The 22110-nt window shown below is 37.3% G+C and overlaps 1 protein-coding gene across 1 annotated transcript in view; it reads right to left on the bottom strand.

The window, feature by feature from the left end:
• The window catches only part of LOC128238331 (adhesion G protein-coupled receptor L3-like), a 39135-nt gene that overhangs the window by 1532 nt on the left and 15493 nt on the right, over positions 1 to 22110 (bottom strand). Inside the window, exons 8-29 of the mRNA XM_052954149.1 lie at positions 20822 to 20976; positions 17974 to 18103; positions 17244 to 17348; positions 16635 to 16726; positions 15346 to 15507; positions 14278 to 14352; positions 13806 to 13920; positions 13193 to 13336; positions 12376 to 12457; positions 12053 to 12167; positions 10406 to 10455; positions 10145 to 10256; positions 9132 to 9235; positions 8846 to 8948; positions 6365 to 6518; positions 3292 to 3361; positions 3053 to 3119; positions 2793 to 2878; positions 2148 to 2274; positions 1880 to 1921; positions 992 to 1060; positions 237 to 380 (exon numbers count right to left, since the gene is read on the bottom strand). Of these exons, the coding sequence (XP_052810109.1) occupies positions 237 to 380; positions 992 to 1060; positions 1880 to 1921; positions 2148 to 2274; positions 2793 to 2878; positions 3053 to 3119; positions 3292 to 3361; positions 6365 to 6518; positions 8846 to 8948; positions 9132 to 9235; positions 10145 to 10256; positions 10406 to 10455; positions 12053 to 12167; positions 12376 to 12457; positions 13193 to 13336; positions 13806 to 13920; positions 14278 to 14352; positions 15346 to 15507; positions 16635 to 16726; positions 17244 to 17348; positions 17974 to 18103; positions 20822 to 20976 (2303 nt within the window). The remainder of the gene's footprint in view (positions 1 to 236; positions 381 to 991; positions 1061 to 1879; positions 1922 to 2147; positions 2275 to 2792; positions 2879 to 3052; positions 3120 to 3291; positions 3362 to 6364; positions 6519 to 8845; positions 8949 to 9131; positions 9236 to 10144; positions 10257 to 10405; positions 10456 to 12052; positions 12168 to 12375; positions 12458 to 13192; positions 13337 to 13805; positions 13921 to 14277; positions 14353 to 15345; positions 15508 to 16634; positions 16727 to 17243; positions 17349 to 17973; positions 18104 to 20821; positions 20977 to 22110) is intronic.

The raw sequence follows: 22110 nt of genomic DNA, 5'->3' as shown, positions 1-22110 counted from the left end.
ATAATAAAAAATATTACAAATTATAGAACAAATACCCCCAATGTAAGGAAAATGCAGTTTTTATTCACACAGTTCGCTTCAGTAACTAGTAAGTGTAACATTGTTGGCGACCCCTAGCTAATTCGATATTCAAGTTTAAAGAAGCGAAGGTTAGACAGAAACATAATTAAAGGGATGAATACACGACCTTTTGCGATTTTCAAACATCAATGTGAAGTTAAGTACAAGAAGATTACCTTCAATTCTAATCTGACATCTTCTAGTTTAACTGACGTTGTCCTTTCTCTAGCTTCAGATTGTTCGATCGTTCCCGTTTCCGACGTGTATGTTCCCTTGGTGTTGTCACTGGAACTGTCTTGCGTGCCCGTTGCCATTCGTTTCTTTAAACAATGGAAACGAGCAATAAAAGATGTTAAACAATCGATGCGAACAATTATACATGTAAAAACAATGAATGCGAACAATTGAAAATGTTAACAAATGGATGCGAATAATTAAACAAGTCATGTAAAACAAAGGATGCGAACAATTAGACATGCAAAACAATGGATGCAAACAATTAAACATGTTTAATGTTAAAACAATGGATGCAAACAATTAAACATGTAAAACAATGAATGCGAATAATTAAAGATATAAAGCAATTAAAGCGCACAATTTAATAAGTTATACACAATTCAGTCTGAAAATGAGTGAAATCGATGTCTCAAAATTCTGAATAATTTCGCTGCTTCCCGCTTCGGTTCGCATTTATGGTGTTGTACTGGTACAACATGTTAATAATAAGTATGGATTTCGCAGCATAAATAACAATTACTCAAGATAAGGAAAGCATGCAAATACCTTTCAAATGATACCAAAATGATATGAGATCACCAGGCATCATAATTAAACATTCATGATAACGTACATATCAGAGAATTTAGAATAGTTGTGGGTCGGATTCCTTCAACCAACTCGAAAGAAATGGGACTATAATATACACACTTACCTTTTGTTCGTCGTTGAATTCATCAAGTGTACGCTTACGTTCTCTGGAGAGTTGAATCGCCCGTTTCAGCTATAGAATAAAATGTTGTAATAAGAAATAAATATAAATAATATTGAAATATTCATCACCAAACGAGGCGAACGTGTGAAATTGCTCCGGTGATATTAAAAAGACTCGTTCAGAGATTGTAAATTGGCAACAATTATTTTGTTCAAATAAATTTATTACTTAAGCGTTGCCAAGGCTTATCAGCAAAATAAAGCATTTCCTGTATCAGTATTAAACAATTATAAACAGATAAGCCATACTTTCAAATGAGAACTTTGTATTTGTTTTGATGCCTGAACCTATAAAACATGAACGAGTCCCTTTAAACAGACAAAAGGACCCTCCTCTTTACACCCATTACCAATGACATACTTACCATTGGCACTAGCGGATTTAGAGGGGGCGCACCCGGCGTGTGCCCCCTCTAAAATCATCCACGTTTGCATCAATATGAGAGAAACAAACGTAATAAAATAAGCTCATAATGCACCATTTCCGACTACAAATTGTTAAAGTTTTCATGAGGGAGTAACCCCAAATCGCCATACAAACAGTTTATGCCATATACTTTCGGTTCTGAGGGAGGGGCACATGTCAAAAGTTGCGCCCCTAAGTTACGCCCCCTCTTACGTCAATTCCTGGATCCGCCCCTGATTGGTCCAAGTTGTAGGTTCTTTGGAGTATACTTTAAGTGATAATGTCTAAGTTCTTTTCAAAGTTAGCACCTTTTTTGTAACATAAACAGCTGTGTACTTTCTTAATTGTATTTAAAATGTTTAATCCTAACTAAATCCCAAATGAAAACAAAACAAAACATGATAGACGTTACATAACACATACCTGTTTATTTAGAAGACAGTGAAATATGAAAATGAACACACCCTGAAACAAATGGCAAAGATAAATCAGAAGATAGTAAATACAAACAACAGTATGCATTTTCTAACGATATTATATATTCACTTTTACATAGAGTTATGAATGAAGATGGACAAGGCGAACTTTTCTTCTAAAAGAATTCACCTTTTATCATAACCGTTACGAATATTAAAAAAATCAACTTTACTTCCCTACTACTAATCAGCAGACAAATATAAAACAAACTAACCTGTAATGCGTTAAAAAAACAGAACACAATTTGAAACCACTGCGTTTTCTTGTTCACAGCAAACAAACCAAACACCCAGCCCAGGCCCATCAATGGTAACAACACTGACAGTGCCGTAATCGTCATCCTGAAAAGAGGGCTCAAATATTGTTCGGTTTAAAAAATGCATTTCATGACAAGGAGACAATATTTATTTTGAAACAAATAATTAGAAATTTGATTTCTGTCCCTGTTTAAAACGCAGTATGATTTTACTGAGTCTGGGAAAGAGGTTGCGACACGGTTCTCTTCCTCTTGTATGTGTTTGTGTTGCTTCGCGTAAAATTTAAAGAACCAGATGGCCGTTTTCGAAATCATCATATCTACGTGTTTCGGTAGGATAACCAATTTTTGCATTCAGACTCGTTATGCTGTAGTTGTCACCACTGTTTAACATTGTATGGGGCTACTCACACCTCTATGATAAAGTTAAAAAACTATCCAGATATATGTATTAGATATCATTTACAGTTTTTGATTTGTAAAGAAATGTACTGTAATTGTACACGTACATGCAGTGTTTTGTAACATCTTTAATAATACAAATGAATGGTCGACAGTAGTAACTGAATTTGTACAAGAACTACATAACTTCAAATGCATTACTTGATTCTGTCAAGGGCGTCTTTGTTCTTTGCGGCCTGCGTGCCGCACATCTTTACCAATACAATCAATATGATAATACCATTGACCTGCAATAAGTTAACATAATTATAACCATTTTGCTTGAGATGACAGAAACATACCAGCCAATATTTATTCAACAATTCCAAATTACATGATGATTGCAAATACATTCAACACTGATAGTCAATAGTCTTGATTCTTGAACATTGAATAGAATAAACTTCAGTCCATGCTCTTACCAATATAACAAAGGCAGCAGGCCCCGCAAATGTCCAAAACATCCAATGATCAACATCCAGCCAACAACTGCAACATTATGATGAATATCATACACATGTTATAATTATTGCACTTTATATTGAATCCGACAAGTTTGTGAAACGCAACGGACGACGATTCATTACAATATTAGCTATCCATATGACATGTATTGTTTTCAAATGCTTCATAAACGACACAAAACACATATTCTTCATACCTTGCTTTCGTGCCATATCCCTCAAGTTTGGAAATGCTGGCAGCAGTTAGCACGACAGCTATTGGTGGCACTAATAAAAATACACAAGAAACCTGTGATACTTTTATTTAATATACAAGTATACCCGTAACACTGAAACAACATTTGCTTCACATGAGGGAGCGACATATGTCGTAGTCGATCCGTCATCAATGCGAACATTGGGACACTTTTATCAACGACCGTATCGTTCGAACACATGTATATCAAGATGTTAAATTTGAAATAGGTTTTATTCTCAAACAACTTGTATACTTGTTCATGTTAGACACATCTGGTTTAAGTTGGTTTGCAAAAATAGAATAAATAATATCAATAATAGCCGCGAATGGCCAAGAGTTGCCTGAAACAGTTTGGTCAAACAGTTTAAAGGGGCGTTCAAGGACACACCTGAACAGTTTGGTCAATATGTTTAAACGGGCGTTCAACGACACACCTGAACAGTTTTGGTCAAACAGTTTAAACGGGCGTTCTACAACACAAACAGTTTAAACGGGTGTTCTACAACACACCTGAACAGTTTGGTCAAACAGTTAAAACGGACAACACACCTGAACAGTTTGGTCAAACGGTTTAAACGGGCGTTCTACAACACACCTGAACAGTTTGGTCAAACAGTTTAAACGGGCGTTCTACAACACACCTGAACAGTTTGGTCAAACAGTTTAAACGGGTGTTCTACAACACACCTGAACAGTTTGGTCAAACAGTTAAAACGGACAACACACCTGAACAGTTTGGTCAAACGGTTTAAACGGGCGTTCTACAACACACCTGAACAGTTTGGTCAAACAGTTTAAACGGGCGTTCTACAACACACCTGAACAGTTTGGTCAAACAGTTTAAACGGGCGTTCTACAACACACTTGAACAGTTTGGTCAAACAGTTTAAACGGGCGTTCTACAACACACCTGAACAGTTTGGTCAAACAGTTAAAACGGACAACACACCTGAACAGTTTGGTCAATCTGTTTAAACGGGCGTTCAACAACACACCTGAACAGTTTGGTCAATCTGTTTAAACGGGCGTTCTACAACACACCTGAACAGTTTGGTCAATCTGTTTAAACGGGCGTTCTACAACACACCTGAACAGTTTGGTCAAACAGTTTAAACAAGCGTTCTACAACACACCTGAACAGTTTGGTCAAACTGTTTAAACGGGCGTTCTACAACACACCTGAACAGTTTGGTCAAAAAGTTTAAACGGGCGTTCTACAACACACCTGAACAGTTTGGTCAATATGTTTAAACGGGCGTTCTACAACACACCTGAACAGTTTGGTCAATATGTTTAAACGGGCGTTCAACGACACACCTGAACAGTTTGGTCAAACAGTTTAAACGGGCATTCTACAACACACCTGAACAGTTTGGTCAAACAGTTTAAACGGGCGTTCTACAACACACCTGAACAGTTTGGTCAAACAGTTTAAACGGGCGTTCAACGACACACCTGAACAGTTTGGTCAAACTGTTTAAACGGGCGTTCTACAACACACCTGAACAGTTTGGTCAAACAGTTTAAACGGGCGTTCAACGACACACCTGAACAGTTAGGACAAACAGTTTAAACGGGCGTTCTACAACACACCTGAACAGTTTGGTCAAACAGTTTAAACGGGCGTTCTACGACACACCTGAACAGTTTGGTCAATCTGTTTAAACGGGCGTTCTACAACACACCTGAACAGTTTGGTCAAACTGTTTAAACGGGCGTTCTACAACACACCTGAACAGTTTGGTCAAACTGTTTAAACGGGCGTTCTACAACACACCTGAACAGTTTGGTCAAACAGTTTAAACGGGCGTTCTTCAACACACCTGAACAGTTTGGTCAATCTGTTTAAACGGGCGTTCTACGACACACCAGAACAGTTTGGTCAATCTGTTTAAACGGGCGTTCTACAACACACCTGAACAGTTTGGTCAAACAGTTTAAACGGGCGTTCTACAACACACCTGAACGGTTTGGTCAAACAGTTTAAACGGGCGTTCTACGACACACCTGAACAGTTTGGTCAAATAGTTTAAACGGGCGTTCAACGACACACCTGAACAGTTTGGTCAAACAGTTTAAACGGGCGTTCTACGACACACCTGAACAGTTTGGTCAATCTGTTTAAACGGGCGTTCTACGACACACCTGAACAGTTTGGTCAATCTGTTTAAACGGGCGTTCTACGACACACCTGAACAGTTTGGTCAATCTGTTTAAACGGGCGTTCTACAACACACCTGAACAGTTTGGTCAATCTGTTTAAACGGGCGTTCAACGACACACCTGAACAGTTTGGTCAAACGGTTTAAACGGGCGTTCTACGACGCACCTGAAACAGTTTGGTCGGATATCGGAGTCTTTTACTAAACATAATGAGACACTCGAACCCTCGTTTTTTGTCGTACCAATGTCGAATACACTCAAAGAAATGGCGCCGTTGATCCTTAATCAATTCGATCATTATGTCGCAATAAGTTACATTCTGTCTGCCTGTTTGTCGCATATGGCTCAATAGCTCGTTGAGCAACAACATACGGAAAAAGTGGTAATGTACACGACTGTTAATCGACAATGCACGTGTTCGTGGCGAGAGTTGAAAAGAATTTTCTAAACAGTCGAGTATTTTGAAACACTGGTTCGACATTATACGCCATTCTATTTAAAGCGACATCTCTTTAGATTCCTCGCGAAAAGAGACGAGTTATAACACGCTATAACTCGTAGCAAAAATCGTATGTGACCGGGGTTTAACTAGCATAAAAAGAACAGGACGCAATATACAATTAAGTAGAAGGGCATATATGATACCCAAACGTTAGACATATTTGCTTATATTCTTCGGAGAGGCTTATCAGTAGTTTTTTTTGGTGAAGCGTTTAGTGGTTCTGAATTCATGAGAATATGTTATATGATTTTATTTTTTATTCATGAGTATTTCAAAAACTCACAAGTATAAAAAGAAAAGACAACATTCTTTAAAGGAAAACAAAATTTTGTTTTGATTGAAATAAAATAATCTAAATATCATTTACCAAACGCCACGAGGAAGAGAACGACAAGTTTGTATTTGCCACTCTTGAAGACAACGGCGACGGCGAAATACACGTAGAGACCGAATGAAAGCATGGTGAAGAAGACGGTCAGGAACACAACGTGCAGGGAAACGGCGATCCAACGACAAACCGTCTGTGGTTATTACAAGGGAGTGAAAGGTAACAGTTTTTATACAATGTTTTGTTAAAAAATGTTAAAAGACGAGCCTTTTTAATTATAAAACAACAAGATCAGTTATCGTTATGAGAACTCTAAATAGTATTTTAGATGTTATGAAAAAGATTCTTTATCCATAACTCTAGGTATTGAAAGTTTACAAAAACCACTTCAGCGTGAGTGTGATATTTCAATCACGAGTGTAAATAGTGATGTAACCATTTCGTTTTCAAGGAAATCGTTAAATATCTCACGTATAGTATAAGACAATATCATTGTAATTTATCCGCATGTTAGTTACTAAACACTTTAGCTCCGCCCATTGTTACCGTTCCGATATGGATGTTAATGAATGGACTCAATCAAACAAAACCTGCATGATGAATGGGTCTGGCCATCTGTCGAGGGTAAACACTCTCAACCATGGTGCAATAAGAAGTGTTAGGATTGGCCAGGGAAAAAAGTGTTCACTGGGATTTAAAACTAGTGAAAGTTCTTGATTGTCACTGCATGGTGAATGGGTCTGGCCATCTGTCGAGGGTAAACACTCTCGACCATGGTGCAATAAGAAGTGTTAGGATTGGCCAGGGAAAAAGTGTTCACTGGGATTTAAAACTAGTGAAAGTTCTTGATTGTCACTGCATGGTGAATGGGTCTGGCCATCTGTCGAGGGTAAACACTCTCGACCATGGTGCAATAAGAAGTGTTAGGATTGGTCAGGGAAAAAGTGTTCACTGGGATTTAAAACTAGTGAAAGTTCTTGATTGTCACTGCATGGTGAATGGGTCTGGCCATCTGTCGAGGGTAAACACTCTCGACCATGGTGCAATAAGAAGTGTAAGGATTGGCCAGGGAAAAAGTGTTCACTGGGATTTAAAACTAGTGAAAGTTCTTGATTGTCACTGCATGGTGAATGGGTCTGGCCATCTGTCGAGGGTAAACACTCTCGACCATGGTGCAATAAGAAGTGTTAGGATTGGCCAGGGAAAAAGTGTTCACTGGGATTTAAAACTAGTGAAAGTTCTTGATTGTCACTGCATGGTGAATGGGTCTGGCCATCTGTCGAGGGTAAACACTCTCGACCATGGTGCAATAAGAAGTGTTAGGATTGGTCAGGGAAAAAGTGTTCACTGGGATTTAAAACTAGTGAAAGTTCTTGATTGTCACTGCATGGTGAATGGGTCTGGCCATCTGTCGAGGGTAAACACTCTCGACCATGGTGCAATAAGAAGTGTTAGGATTGGCCAGGGAAAAAGTGTTCACTGGGATTTAAAACTAGTGAAAGTTCTTGATTGTCACTGCATGATGAATGGGTCTGGCCATCTGTCGAGGGTAAACACTCTCGACCATGGTGCAATAAGAAGTGTTAGGATTGGCCAGGGAAAAAGTGTTCACTGGGATTTAAAACTAGTGAAAGTTCTTGATTGTCACTGCATGGTGAATGGGTCTGGCCATCTGTCGAGGGTAAACACTCTCGACCATGGTGCAATAAGAAGTGTTAGGATTGGTCAGGGAAAAAGTGTTCACTGGGATTTAAAACTAGTGAAAGTTCTTGATTGTCACTGCATGGTAAATGGGTCTGGCCAGGTGGCGAGGGTAAACACTCTCGACCATGGTGCAATAAGAAGTGTTAGGATTGGCCAGGGAAAAAGTGTTCACTGGGATTTAAAACTAGTGAAAGTTATTGATTGTCACTGCATGGTGAATGGGTCTGGCCATCTGTCGAGGGTAAACACTCTCGACCATGGTGCAATAAGAAGTGTTAGGATTGGCCAGGGAAAAAAGTGTTCACTGGGATTTAAAACTAGTGAAAGTTCTTGATTGTCACTGCATGGTGAATGGGTCTGGCCATCTGTCGAGGGTAAACACTCTCGACCATGGTGCAATAAGAAGTGTTAGGATTGGCCAGGGAAAAAGTGTTCACTGGGATTTAAAACTAGTGAAAGTTCTTGATTGTCACTGCATGGTGAATGGGTCTGGCCATCTGTCGAGGGTAAACACTCTCGACCATGGTGCAATAAGAAGTGTTAGGATTGGTCAGGGAAAAAGTGTTCACTGGGATTTAAAACTAGTGAAAGTTCTTGATTGTCACTGCATGGTGAATGGGTCTGGCCATCTGTCGAGGGTAAACACTCTCGACCATGGTGCAATAAGTGTAAGGATTGGCCAGGGAAAAAGTGTTCACTGGGATTTAAAACTAGTGAAATTTCTTGATTGTCACTGCATGGTGAATGGGTCTGGCCAGGTGGCGAGGGTAAATAATCGGAACATGTCCATGGCATTGCATACGACGGTATAAGTACCTGGTTTTCCGTTTGTCCGATCCCAGCGAGGAAGAGAATGTTGGCCAGTACTAACACCACACACAGACACATGGTGAGGGACTCCCGTTCACTGCGCAGTATTCTGTGGGTAGACACAATAAGAATGGATCTTGGACTTGAATTAATTACATTTCATCAAATTGTAATTTTAATGGAAATAAAAGAAATCGCCAAAACCCTTTGTTTCACAGTGTGTGAATATCAGTTTAAAGCTATGTGACTGCTAACACATTAATAATATAATTTCATATTTAACTTTTCTTACTTCCAGTAGAAGGCATGCAAGGCAATGGTCACGATGAGGGCAAGTATTGAGAGACCGCAACCAATGTACGTTATGACCATTGAAATCTTCTGCAAAACCTCATTCTGCAACAATAACAAACAGTGGAAAATATTCGTCTCAGGCGCATATCAAAGATTGACCTCAGAAGTTGCGCTACATCAAGGTAACGTTTTGGGCGTAACTATTGACTCGCGTCCCCTTGACCCGGAATCGAAAAATGTACTGACGCGAAATATGGTATGGGTTAAGACAACCAGGTACTGTACATAGCATTAAGGATTTACCATAGTGTTTATCGTTTTAAATGATTTGTTCAAATATCAAGCGGTAAATCTACACGTTGAGGGCAATTATTAGTTGATATGGAAAACAATCCCAGAATCTTCAAGGTCCATGCACGACCAAATACAGGAATTGCCGAGAAGTTCGATTAAAGAAGGGTAGGTGGTCCTGGTGACTTTTGCGACAAAATGTGATTTGCGCTTTTGGTATTTCACCTATCCCCCCCCCCCCTCTCTCATTTCTGGCAAGTTTTCTTAAATTTATTTGCAGATATCGTTGCATTTGAAGAAAAAAGGTGATACATTGCAACACCGTATTGAGTATTGCATCACTTATATATTCATAACCGAAAACTCAGCGTCAAAAATATTGTATATTGCGCACATTTACACTTCTGCAGCCAATTGTATAAAACTCGGATAAGTTGTCCAAAGGTTATATTTCGGCTAGTGAACACTTTTCAATGATTTGATTGATTAGAAAAAAATATTGGATAAATATTGACCAATCGATAAACATTTCGGATAACTTTGACCAAACCAAAAAGATAACCGGTTTTATACAATTGGCTGCTGACCTTTATACGGTTTCACTCACTGAATACATTTTAGATTAATAAAATAAATAGTTGAATATATATTTAAACAGTAATAATGAATTGATGTATTATCAAATAGAATGAGTTATATATATTTATATTTATATCTTACAGTTGATTTGTAGGGACTCATCAGCAAAGCGAAGTTTGTGAGGTGGTTACACGCACACTGGACCTGGCTGCCGTTCGAAGACACCACGTGACAACCAGATGTAGACCATGATCTGAAAGTGTTCCATAGATACTGCTAATAGTTATAATATACAAGTACTATTATAATGTTTTTACGTGGAGTGTTTTTAAAAACAATATCTAGCGGTGTGAAAGAAATTACATGTCCATAAGATAGAAAATAAGTAGCCATGCTACTTACTCAGTTGTGGTGTTCCAAAACGCGCAGAAATCGTTGAATCGCGTCCCATTCTAAAAACAAAAATATTAATGCATATGGTTGTGAATAAAGGTTGGTCATATAGCATAAACTCGGAAGTAACTACTAGTGTTCATGATTTTCGGCGAAATATGGAGTTTTATAAGTGAAATATACAACATAATTTGATACTTTCACTGCACACTAATGAGTGAAAAAATCAACTTTAAAACCGGGATCAGCAAATTATGTCAAAAATAATAACTCGATAATAAAATGAATGCATATGTTTAAAGGTAGATTTTATTTTTGAAAATAGATGTAACCAAGTGTTAAAGGGAAAATGCTAACATTTGCTATTTTTAGACATTTTCATGAAGGTGAATGCTCGACCATTTGCTTTGGAACAAAATTATTACAAAAGAAAACAAATGCACATAAATTCGATTTTATATCATCTATTAAATATTTTTCAAACAGTCTGACTTTGTAATATGAACTTTGCGGAAAATTCGATCATTAGTTCACTGATAGAAAAATCAAAATACCAAACCATCTGAGGCACGTAAAATGTTGACAACGAAGAGTAGTGTTCACTCTTCATTTCGAAACGACCTGTCTACAAGCGAAACAGTCTGATCTCTGACAGTGATCAAGTGATTGAAAACCCATGATAATTAAATATGCAATTTGATATTTTTCACTGTTTTAAATATAAGCCCGCTGTCATTTTCAATTCAAACGACAGCGTACAGTGTTTGAACACAAGTTCATCCACGTCATTTCTGAAATCACGTTACGCTCGCATTCAATGTTGCGCACTTTTCAAAAAAAAACACTACAAGTACATGTGATTGTCATTTTATATTCTTTTTAGACATAAAATAAAAATATTTCTCAACCAGCCGGGATAGAAGTTACAGCCTACGTCATCAACGATCAAAACTGTGCATGTGGGGCGTGAGGACAGAACAGAGGTATGAACATATGGTTGAATTAGAACAATAAATGAATATGCCGATAAATCTCCGAAAATTAGCATAAAAGAGACTGATATATTTTAGTTCAGTGTAACATCGTCTTTAATTTCATTTGTGATTACAGAAATATCCATTACACGAGTTTTTGAAACACGACACTGAAACAAGGCATAGTTATATCATCAGACAATTCGATACTTTCTATCTTTGTACGTTTTGAAGCTGAACGAACTCGCTGAACATGCTTGATCCATTTCATCAACCTGTATTATTTACTTTATCAGCAAATTGGTTGAACGCGTTTGAGTAGATTTTTAGAATACAAATTCTAGCATGATATATAGGAAATTCACTTGATTATTAACCTTATAATAATAGATAACGGTAGAATGTATAGAAAATACACGTGCTTATTTCAAATTGCTCTTATACACATGGTACTTAGGCTGAAACATTAGATGAGATGGGTTGAGATCGTTGCAATGTTGTTTTCTAAAAACACGATGCATCCTAAATGTTTCATATTTTCGTTCTTTATTCTCGCGCCATAACTTCAAAAACAGAAAAAAATCAAACGCCGCGCGGTTGAAAGAACGATTCGAATTCCGTCCATATGTCCAAGCAATACTACAAAAAGAAAAGACAAATTCCTACTCCGAAAAGAACTTACCGTTTCCTCGAATCGTTTGAAGTTGAGCTGTATCTCGGGGTCTAGTTTTACCGGCGCATGTGGGAGCAGATGCAGGGACAACACCTGCGAGCTGATGGTGATTCTTGTCTCGTTACTGAAATAGGAGAAGACATATAAGGTACGTTTTATATCTTACCGTATGCACATTATATATTAACTATCTTGTATCTTGTGGTAGCGTGTGTAGCTGGCAAAAGGCAAGGTTATTAATGTTTTTTAATAATCAACCCTATTTTACTTAGATGTCAGCCAAGAAAGGAGATGGATTTAGGAGTCATGTGCATTGGTTAAATTGTACTTACTCTTCCTGCCCCTCGAGCTTAGTTGGAACAGCCTGTGAAAGGTTCTTGTATACCAGGCCTACAAACGTGGACACGTTTCCACCTGCAAAGTGAACAAGTTGAAAAACGACACGTTTAAATCGTTTATCGTAAATATTTTCTGTTGACAATAGCAAAGGGATGAAGGAAAAGGCGATACAAACACCCAAACAAATGTCGTCTCAATATTTTACTGCGATACAACGCTAAAACTAAACGACGCTTGTCGTCGTTTCGTTGTAGCGTTCGTGCGTCTTTCCATCTTTTCAAACGTTTATCCAATCAAGCATGCAGACGTTTTGCCCTGTGATCTTTTTGTTTGTTCAAGCGTTTATACGTTGTTCTGCCTTTTATAGATTTCAGGCGGAGTATTTTTTGCATGCCGTTCAGATGTTATGCGTTTGTTGTGTATTTGTTCTAGAGTTTTCTGGTTCATGCTTTTGTTGTGTTTTTGTGCTAGAGTTTTCTGGTTCATGCTTTTGTTGTGTTTTTGTTCTAGAGTTTTCTGGTTCATGCTTTTGTCGTGTTTTTGTTCTAGAGTTTTCTGGTTCATGCGTTTGTTGTGTTCTTGTTCTAGCATTTGGCTTTTCGCCGTATTTTCGTTGGTTACAAGCGTTTTTAGTCTCTAGCCATCCTATTGGTATATATATTTTTTTTCTAAAATTTAGAAACACTTCTCGTAAGCCTTTACGTTGAATTAAAAAATGTTAAGCTTGTATTGGTTAAAATGAAAACCTTAATAATACTATTGTTATTTACAAGGTTTGCAATTATGTTTATCTCCTTGAACCGAGCCTACCTTTAAGTGCCTTCAAGTTTATATTGACAGAAGAGTGCGGTTCGGACTGCCACTCGTCCCCGGGGGAGTTCCGACTCTCGCTGCTTGGGAACTGTAGCGGCGGGCTATCCTCATCAGTATCGGCAACGCTCGAGTACGTTAGAACTGCAAGATATGTTACCAAAAAAGGCTTTACTATCGAGAAGATTTTAAGTGGCATGAAATAAAGACCCAGACTTTATCTTTTTTTCAAACTTCGATATGCAAAATGAAATATATGATGCCAAAAGAGGTTGAAATATCAACAAGCTAAATCAAAAAGGTTCGTGGTGGTATAACATAACAACGTCGACTGAATCCTTTACTCTTCGACATGTGTGCAAAAGAAAATAAGATATATGTGCGGAACAGTATATTGTGACAAAGGGTAACTGTGCAGAGAAATAATCTGACTGAAATAATGTCTAATATATTCGATTTAAGTTATCTTCATATATTTCAAAGCACGTTTACAACGAAGCAAATCCTTAAAATTTCTCTTATTATGTTGCAAAGGTAAGTAGGTGTAGAATAATAGCGAGACCGTAGTGAAACTTTACGTTTAAAGTACGCCCGAAATAATTAATAGACGTACCAATGTTAGGCTTCGTGACGGTGTCCTGGGTGATGGTGGACGACGCGAGGGAGTCGGAGAGGCGTACGGCAAAATCGTCCAGCACTGACAGCAACGACTCTGCACCTTCGTTGGTCTGTGGACAAGGTATAGATGTAAGTCATACCGAGTTTGTCAACAATGATTTCAGTTGGATTCAGAGGATATATTTAATATTTTAACCAATATATCAAATATTTCGACTGCTTTGTTTTATGTACCTTTTTAAGCTAAAAGCTGATACAAATCAATCTCAATTGTGTTTGCTTGGTAGAACCTATAACGTGTGCTTTGTTTGTGACCAAAAGATATTTCCCCTGGTGGAGCTCGAATCCTAGATAACGTGGATTTGTTTGAACCTACGACTTCTTGGGTGAGAGGCGGTCAACTAATCACTACACATACTTCAGTGTTATGTTTATGCCTCCCTGGCTAAACAGTCGGTTTTTCTTACGTTCTGTATGCTGCTTTGCCACTGCTCGCCGTTCGCTTCGTCGTCAATGAGAAAGCTTGCCGTCTCCAAAAAGTCCTTTAAATATAATAAGACAAATGCACAATATTTCGTAAAAAATCAGTTAACCACCTGAAATGTTTATTTGGTAACGTCATATCTGAATAATTACTTTCTTATGAATGCTTTCCTGCAACAAATAGTAGTATTTCCTCGTTTCTTTGTTATACCAAAATCCTCCATATACGTTATATCGAGAGTTACAACGAAGAGGCGTTTTTGACGTCATTAAATAAAAAGCAATTATAACGTTAACGATTATGCTTTCAACCCTCGTTACAATCGGAACACCTCAGCCATTATCCAGTAGATATGACTCTGATAGTTTTAAACTCGATGTAAGCAATCCCGCTTGGCTCGAATTTTCCGAGGCTCGAGGTATTTTCGCTGGTCCTGGAGTTCGAGCCAACGGGGTCCGACTGTAGTCGATCATGGTGGCGCTCATAATTGACAAAGTGTTGTATGGGATTTCAACCATCAGTCTAGGGAGATATTTTATGTTTTTGGGGGAGAAGTAGTGACATTTTACCGGTCCTACAAGTTTCTCCAAAGCGAAAGTAAGGCATGCATCGAAATAATTAATTTCAGTTCATTTTTAACGTTATTGAACGGGTCTACTTAGCGTAATGAGTATTGAGTCGCGGCCTCATCACATATTCGTATATCTGGAAGCCTATTTACGAGATCTATCCCGAAACTTGCCGGAGATTGCCGAGTTGAAAAATATTGCCCTCGGTTTGCAAGCTACTACTACTACTACTACTACTACTACTACTACTACTACTACTACTACTACTACTACTACTACTACTACTACTACTACTTCTACTACTACTACTACTACTAACTATTTCTACTAACTACTACTACTACTACTACTACTACTACTACTACTACTACTAAGAGGAATAAGAAGAAGAAAAAGAAAAAAAAGAAGATGAAGAAGAAGAAGAAGAACAACAACAACAACAAAAAATAATGTTTTAACGCGACTGTTAATCAAACACTCACATATATGCTATCGTTGGTGAACGTTGAGTTTTCAGAGACGACAGCCTCCAGGATGTTTTGTGCCTGCAGCAGATCCCCTATATACAACGTGCGATTCCCATCCGTTACGCTCGCCGTCAGATTAGCTAGGGCCTCGGCTCCGGTCACAGTACCATTAGCCAGCTGTAGTATGAGAGGAAAAAGGGTTCATAGATGTAACGGTAGCATTTTGATAATTATTTTTGTTTGCGTAAAACATGATATGTTTCAACAACCCCTCCAGTCGGCTGAGATATTACATGTCTTTGTATCTATATATACGTTGTTAATAAGTGGTAGCATGTTTGCCATACCTAAAGCATAATTTTGACAACACTGTTTAACCACTGATAAGACATCTAGTTTATTATATAGTATGTATGCACTGTGTTGCATGTGGAGTTTTGTGCTGTTGTTCCATGTTTCTGGTTTGTGATTGTTTGTTTTTATGCTCTATGTCTTTGGCGTTTACCCTGTACGATTAAACGGGGTCTATGTTTAAAATTTCGGCTACTGAGCTTGTTTCTGTCGTTTTTCATATAAATATAAATGTAAGTATATGGTTTGAAAAAAAATGTACATGCTGAAGTAAACAATTTTTAAAATGTGTTTATGCGCTTCCGAAATATATTATAATAGAATTATAACTAAGGGGTTTCGGGAAGTAAACTTTTTGCGTGATGCGGATTTCACAAATAAAGAAAAGTGTTGTATGGTTTCAATTTGTGTTAAGAAGCGTTGTACCGTCATTTCAACAAATAAGTAAATGTTATATGAGATTATGTAAATAAATGTATAAATGATTAAACATGGACGAAGTGAGCCTATCAAACCTTTAAACATCCGTTGATATTATTAATGATTAAGCCTATTACGTAATGATCGCCATTTGCATTTTTATTTGCTTTAAATGTAGGTTGTATTCTAAATAACATGTTCAATCCATGCTTTTCCGCTTTTTATAAGCTTATAAACTGCGACATATATGAGAGGGGATGTACGAATTAGATTAGACTTAGAGAGAAGAGAGACTAAGTAAGAAGAGAGACTTAGTAAAACCATTATGGTTAATTCTCAATTTTGAGATTTACACACTATTTATGCATTTCACCACTCTCCAATTTGTATGCAAGTTATGTATTTCTGTAACTCAAATGCGTATTTACATTGTTCAATACATTCTGCAATAAATACTGGTTAACCCAAATAAGGGTAGATTTAAGTAAGTTTAATCCCGATGGATCACTTTTTTTCAACCATAGTTGGCCTACCTGTTCCGAGAGGTCTTTCAGGACAGCCCATGTGCAGTTATAGTAGGGCAAGAGAAACACACCGTCTTTTCGGCAGTCTCGCGTAATTGACCCTGCGGAATAAACATGTATTAAGTAAATAGATAAAAGTCGAAATTGTTGTCATGTCAAATGTGTTAATTTACTTCCTATTGCCAAAATAATAGAGATTATGTATAAATACATAGTCAACAACACAGCCAAAACCTTTTTATATTTTATTCTTCTAGATTATCGTCAAATATTTTCCTTTTGAATTATCAAAACAATTTAAACGGAGAAAATCCAAAACTTAATCGAACAATTCCATTGAATGAAGTTGCTTTGTGCTGGTATTCAATATTGTTCTTTATTGCATCTCAAAACGATGTAGCTAATCGGATAAACTGACAAATAGAGTGAATGAAGTCAATTATGTATGAGTATGACCATAAGACCATAAGACTAACTTAGGTTGAATATTGAATACCTCCCGTCTCCCCCCCCCCCCCCCCCCCGTACTCGATCGTTCCTAAGTCTGCTATTCCGTCCGTGCCTTATATTAACTCCCCAATGCGTGTAAATAAGGTGAGAGAGAGGGGCGATACTGACCTGTGTATCCCGGTTTACATTCTTGTTTGAGCTGTGTGCCGCCCTCCGTGTAGTTCCAGAACCTTCCCTCATCATCCACATCCTTCTCGCAGAATTTATCCGGCACTACATCAACACGCGACAGATAATGTATTAATTCATGGAACCGAACCTTTGAAACGAATGTATTTGTTTGTTTTGTGCTCTATGTCTTTGGCGTTTACCCTGTGCCATTAAACGGGGTTAATGTTTAATCTTTCGGCTACTGAGATTGTTTCTGTAGTTTTTCATATAAATATTAATATGCCCATACAAAGTCATTTTTGTGCTGAATGATGATACCATTAACGAATCTTAAATTTAATATTTTAAGGTTATTGGAAATTATACATAGCGTACACTAGTCCACTCAGTCGTTTAGCACTTCTTGTGCTTTGATTGTCTTTTGACTATGGACTGTGGAGTTATGTATCGCATGAAACAAGGCCGGTATTCTTAAAACAGTCATTTTCCTAACTTCAGTCATTTTCCTCACTTAAGTACCTATCTTATCATATGATAATATAATAACTTTATAATATCTGAAATACATCACTTTTAATGAGTGTATCAAAAATACATACTTTCATGATAAAAACACTTTAATATACTTTTCTTTTAAAATGACTATTGAAAAATGACTGCTTTCTGTAAGAAATTCACTCAAATATTTCGACTACTAGTTATAGCATACAAATATTTGAATACATACAATATATGACACACACGATGTTGACAGTTTCATTCTCGGAACATTCGGGCCCCTCTTGGTACCGGAAGTCGGACTCATTGTACACGAGGCTCAGACCGCACTTTGGCCCCGCCTCCACAAGACTCTCAGGCTGCAAGGAATAAAACGTGGTACCAATCATACTCGTTTTATCATATAAAGTACAAAATGCAAATCGCTACCTGTTGGCCATTTCGAACCATTATTGAAAAATGTATATTCAGGGTTCCCAAGCTACCGGGAAAACGGGAAAAATCGGGAATATCAAAAAGTCTGTTCCCGGTCGTGAAAATGCCTTGATTTTTGCGATATCGGGTTAAAATCGGGAAAAAGCCGGGAAAAGTACTAAAGTATGAGCCGATTTGGGTACGAAACTAGTAAAAGTTATTAGTCTCGATCATCTAGACGCTTGCATCTGATACCGTTCTGTATTGAATTGACTCTGATCAGAGCGGCTGAATGATTGAGACTAAGAAGGTATCCGTTACCGCATGTAAGCGTTTATTGATCATGAATAGTAGCTGTGTCTGCATTGCCGTCTGCATTCAAAAGTCATTTTAAACGAGAAATTTGCCGCAGTTCATCGAGATTCGCTTTATATATGCTGTCAGTAACAATTGTGGATGCCATCTACAACGATCTTTCTAGTCTACAGTATGCTATTGATCATGGATAGTAGCGATCTCTGCATTCATCAAGTTATTTTAAACGTGATATTGGCCGCATTGCATTGAAATTCACTTTACATACGCTGTCAATACCAGACATGGATGCTAATTACAATGATATCACTAGTCTGTTAAGTGCTACTCACCTACCAGCCTGTCCAAATATTTGCTATTAAAGTGTGATTATATCAACGATGCCTTTAGACTAAATACAGCTATCGTGAATACTCTGTGTACACTGACATTGCTCGTATTTATAAACATTGAGAACACCACCTTTCTTTGGCCAGTAGACATCATAAAAGTTTTAAACTTGTGCAAAAAAAAGTCATTTATTTTGCATTTCCACCCAAATGGTTGAAGAGAAGAATAACATGGATTGATGTAGATTGATGGTCAGATAAAACTGAATTGCATGCTCACTGATGCAAGTAGATCAAAAAACAGTTTCGTTCAGAATGTTATTTTTTTAAAGAGAGTTGAACTCTTTTAATGACACTGGATGTTATGAGTTCAAGTTCTTCAATAAAAGTTTAAAGCTGCCCTCTCACAGATTGAACGTTTTGACAACTTTTTTTTTGTCTAAGAACGAGCCAATTTTGGCGAAAATCCATGAAAACCAGTTAAATTAGACTGCTGACAAAAAAGTAGATGGCATATTTTTATATATAAGTTCAAAAATTGATGTTTTATGCATTTTTCTTAAACCGTTAGTATGCCATAAAACATAAATTTTCGAAAGGAAATATGAAAATCTACGATCTCATCTTTTGCAGCAATCTTTTATCGTTGGTTTGCAGATATTTACGCAAAAATTAGCTCTTTCCAAGACAAAAAAAAAGTTGTTAAAATAGTATATCAGCTTTATAAATTGTTCAGAAAGTAAAAGTTTTTTTTGTTCAGAGAGTAAAACTCTTTAAACGAGATATTTGATTATATTAACCTTAAGCATGCATTTATCCACCAATTACGACAATTGGTATTGTATACGGAGAGCAAACGACACCAAACCATGCTGGCTGATCAGGGTCCACACTGTGGCACAGGTAATAGGTAAGCCTTAAAGTTTCCAAGTAGCAAGTAGCATAGACCCTGATCATGCCAGCTGTTCCATTAATGTCTAAAAAGTTCAGAACGTGAAAGGTTTTGTTCAGAGACTTGAACCCTTTTAAAATGAAATTTTATGTTATTCAACAAATTGTTTAAAATGGCCAATAGGTTTTCTTTAGTATGTTAAAATGTTAACAATATTTCACTGAAATGTTTCGTTGCATAACTGTGAAAAAAGGTTCGGAGAAAGTCTGGAATTTGCACAAAAAAAACTTGAAAAAGTCTGAAAAAAAGTCTGGAATTTTACTTGCAGAAAAATGTGGGAACCCTGTATACTTGAAACACTTCTCTTTTGCGCTATATCACATGTTGTTTACATGCCAGTACGACGTGGTGCGCTTACTCCGGATACACGTATTAACCTGCCGTGCCGGAAACGCGTAGCTGTATGTTATGAACAACAAGAATCGTGTGGTATAGTTACGTAGAAAACACGTATTAACCTGTTGTGCGGGAAACGCGTACCTATGTGTTATAAACGACAATAATCATGTGGTGTAGTTACGTAGAATACACTTATTTACCTGTCGTGCGGGAAACGCGTACCTATGTGTTATAAACGACAATAATCATGTGGTGTAGTTACGTAGAATACACTTATTTACCTGTCGTGCGGGAAACGCGTACCTATGTGTTATAAACGACAATAATCATGTGGTGTAGTTACGTGGAATACACTTATTTGTCTGTCATGCAGGAAACGCGTAACTATTTGTTATGAACGACAAGAATCATATTGTGTATTTACTTCGTGCTCACCCGAATATGGTTTCTTGAGCCCAGTATATCCCATATCGGGTCACCTGTTAACCCCGTAACGTATATATCACGTCGACAACCTGTTTACATGTGTAAATGTTTCATTTATTCATCGGAATATTCACATCGGAATCGAAAAAAAACGCAATTTTGATACGATATAAATTTTGTGACCCAATATGGAACAATATGGGGTCACCGCGTGACCAGTCCTGGACCAATGGCGTTGCGTCATTTATGTTGGAGGTGTTATATATATACTTGTTATAAACCTGTTTAACGGGTACTCGTACCTGTATTGGCTCGTTGGTGAGCGGCCAGTACCACGTTTTAGGGTGGTGCTCGTCGGTTGTGATGTTGGTTGATATGAGGAAGGACAATATATCTAGACTCGAGTTCTCGGACGGTAGGGCATTGATCTCGCGCACGAGGCTCTCCGAGTATAGTCCTGGAACCGGATGTAAAGGCAAAGATTTAGTTCCCTTACTATTCTGGTACGAAGGCATTGGAGGCGTTCGTCAGTCGACGAATACTGTACTGGACGGGGCAGATGGAGACAAATTACTGATTGTTTGGAATTTTCGTTTCTTTGTTCATGGGCGTTTCCGTTTATTCTAACAGTAGGTACATAAACAGATGCAGAACATGCAAAGTTACATTCATACGTACATTAAAATATTCTACTGTATCTTTTAAACACCGAACAAATAGCCATGATTTTAAAGTAAAGGAAAGGGAAAGAAAATAGATATGCAAGTATATCACATATTGTCAATGTACGCTTAATATTGAACTATTATTAGTCGGCGCCCTTCTTTAGTCGGCGCACAGAAGGGCGCCGACTATATTTGATATTACTTTAAAAATATTCCAACCTAGGGACTAGTTCATAAATTGCAGAACAATGCTTTCAATAGTTTTCACGTTGCATGATAAAATATGAAGTTTAGTATGGTTTATAAAACTTAACACTTTAATTGATAATGAAACCTTAAATTATAATAGCCCTGCTTATCATTTTGAAAATTTTGATTTTAAATACCAACTAAATCATAACAACTCGGCCATCTCCGAGATAGATACAGGCCGAGGTGTTCCGTAGATATCAACTTCCGCCCAAATAATTGAAGGTTACACGGTACTATTACAATATCCTTTATGTTTGTAAACCTCCTACGCAGTAATCTCCCTTGGTGACAGCAAAAATGCCGAGTTTTGAAAAATTAACCTTGAGCTTAATTGTTTGTTTTGAATATGTCATTCGAAAGAATGAACTCCAGTTAATTCCCTCTTGATGTATAGTATTTTTATCCCTGTTCTATATACTCATATGAGTGAAATGAGTTACAAAAACTTATACAAAATATAAATCAAGGAATTCACATAACATGCCGGTACAAATAAAAGGTGAATTTCATGCTATTGAAATCTATGAATTAGACCATTAACTCTATTTCTTCCGAAGAAACGTATGTATATTTTTGTTATAATTTAGTTTTAACCGGAGGATTAGCTTGGAAAAAAACAGAATATCTATAATTCCGGGCTTAAACTAGTGTAACAATATTATTAACCATAATTA

The sequence above is a fragment of the Mya arenaria genome, chromosome 6 (assembly GCF_026914265.1).
Source record: "Mya arenaria isolate MELC-2E11 chromosome 6, ASM2691426v1".
Classification (NCBI taxonomy): Eukaryota; Metazoa; Mollusca; class Bivalvia; order Myida; family Myidae; genus Mya; species Mya arenaria.
Note: the sequence above shows the minus strand (reverse complement) of the source record. Positions and strands in the feature narration are given on the sequence as shown.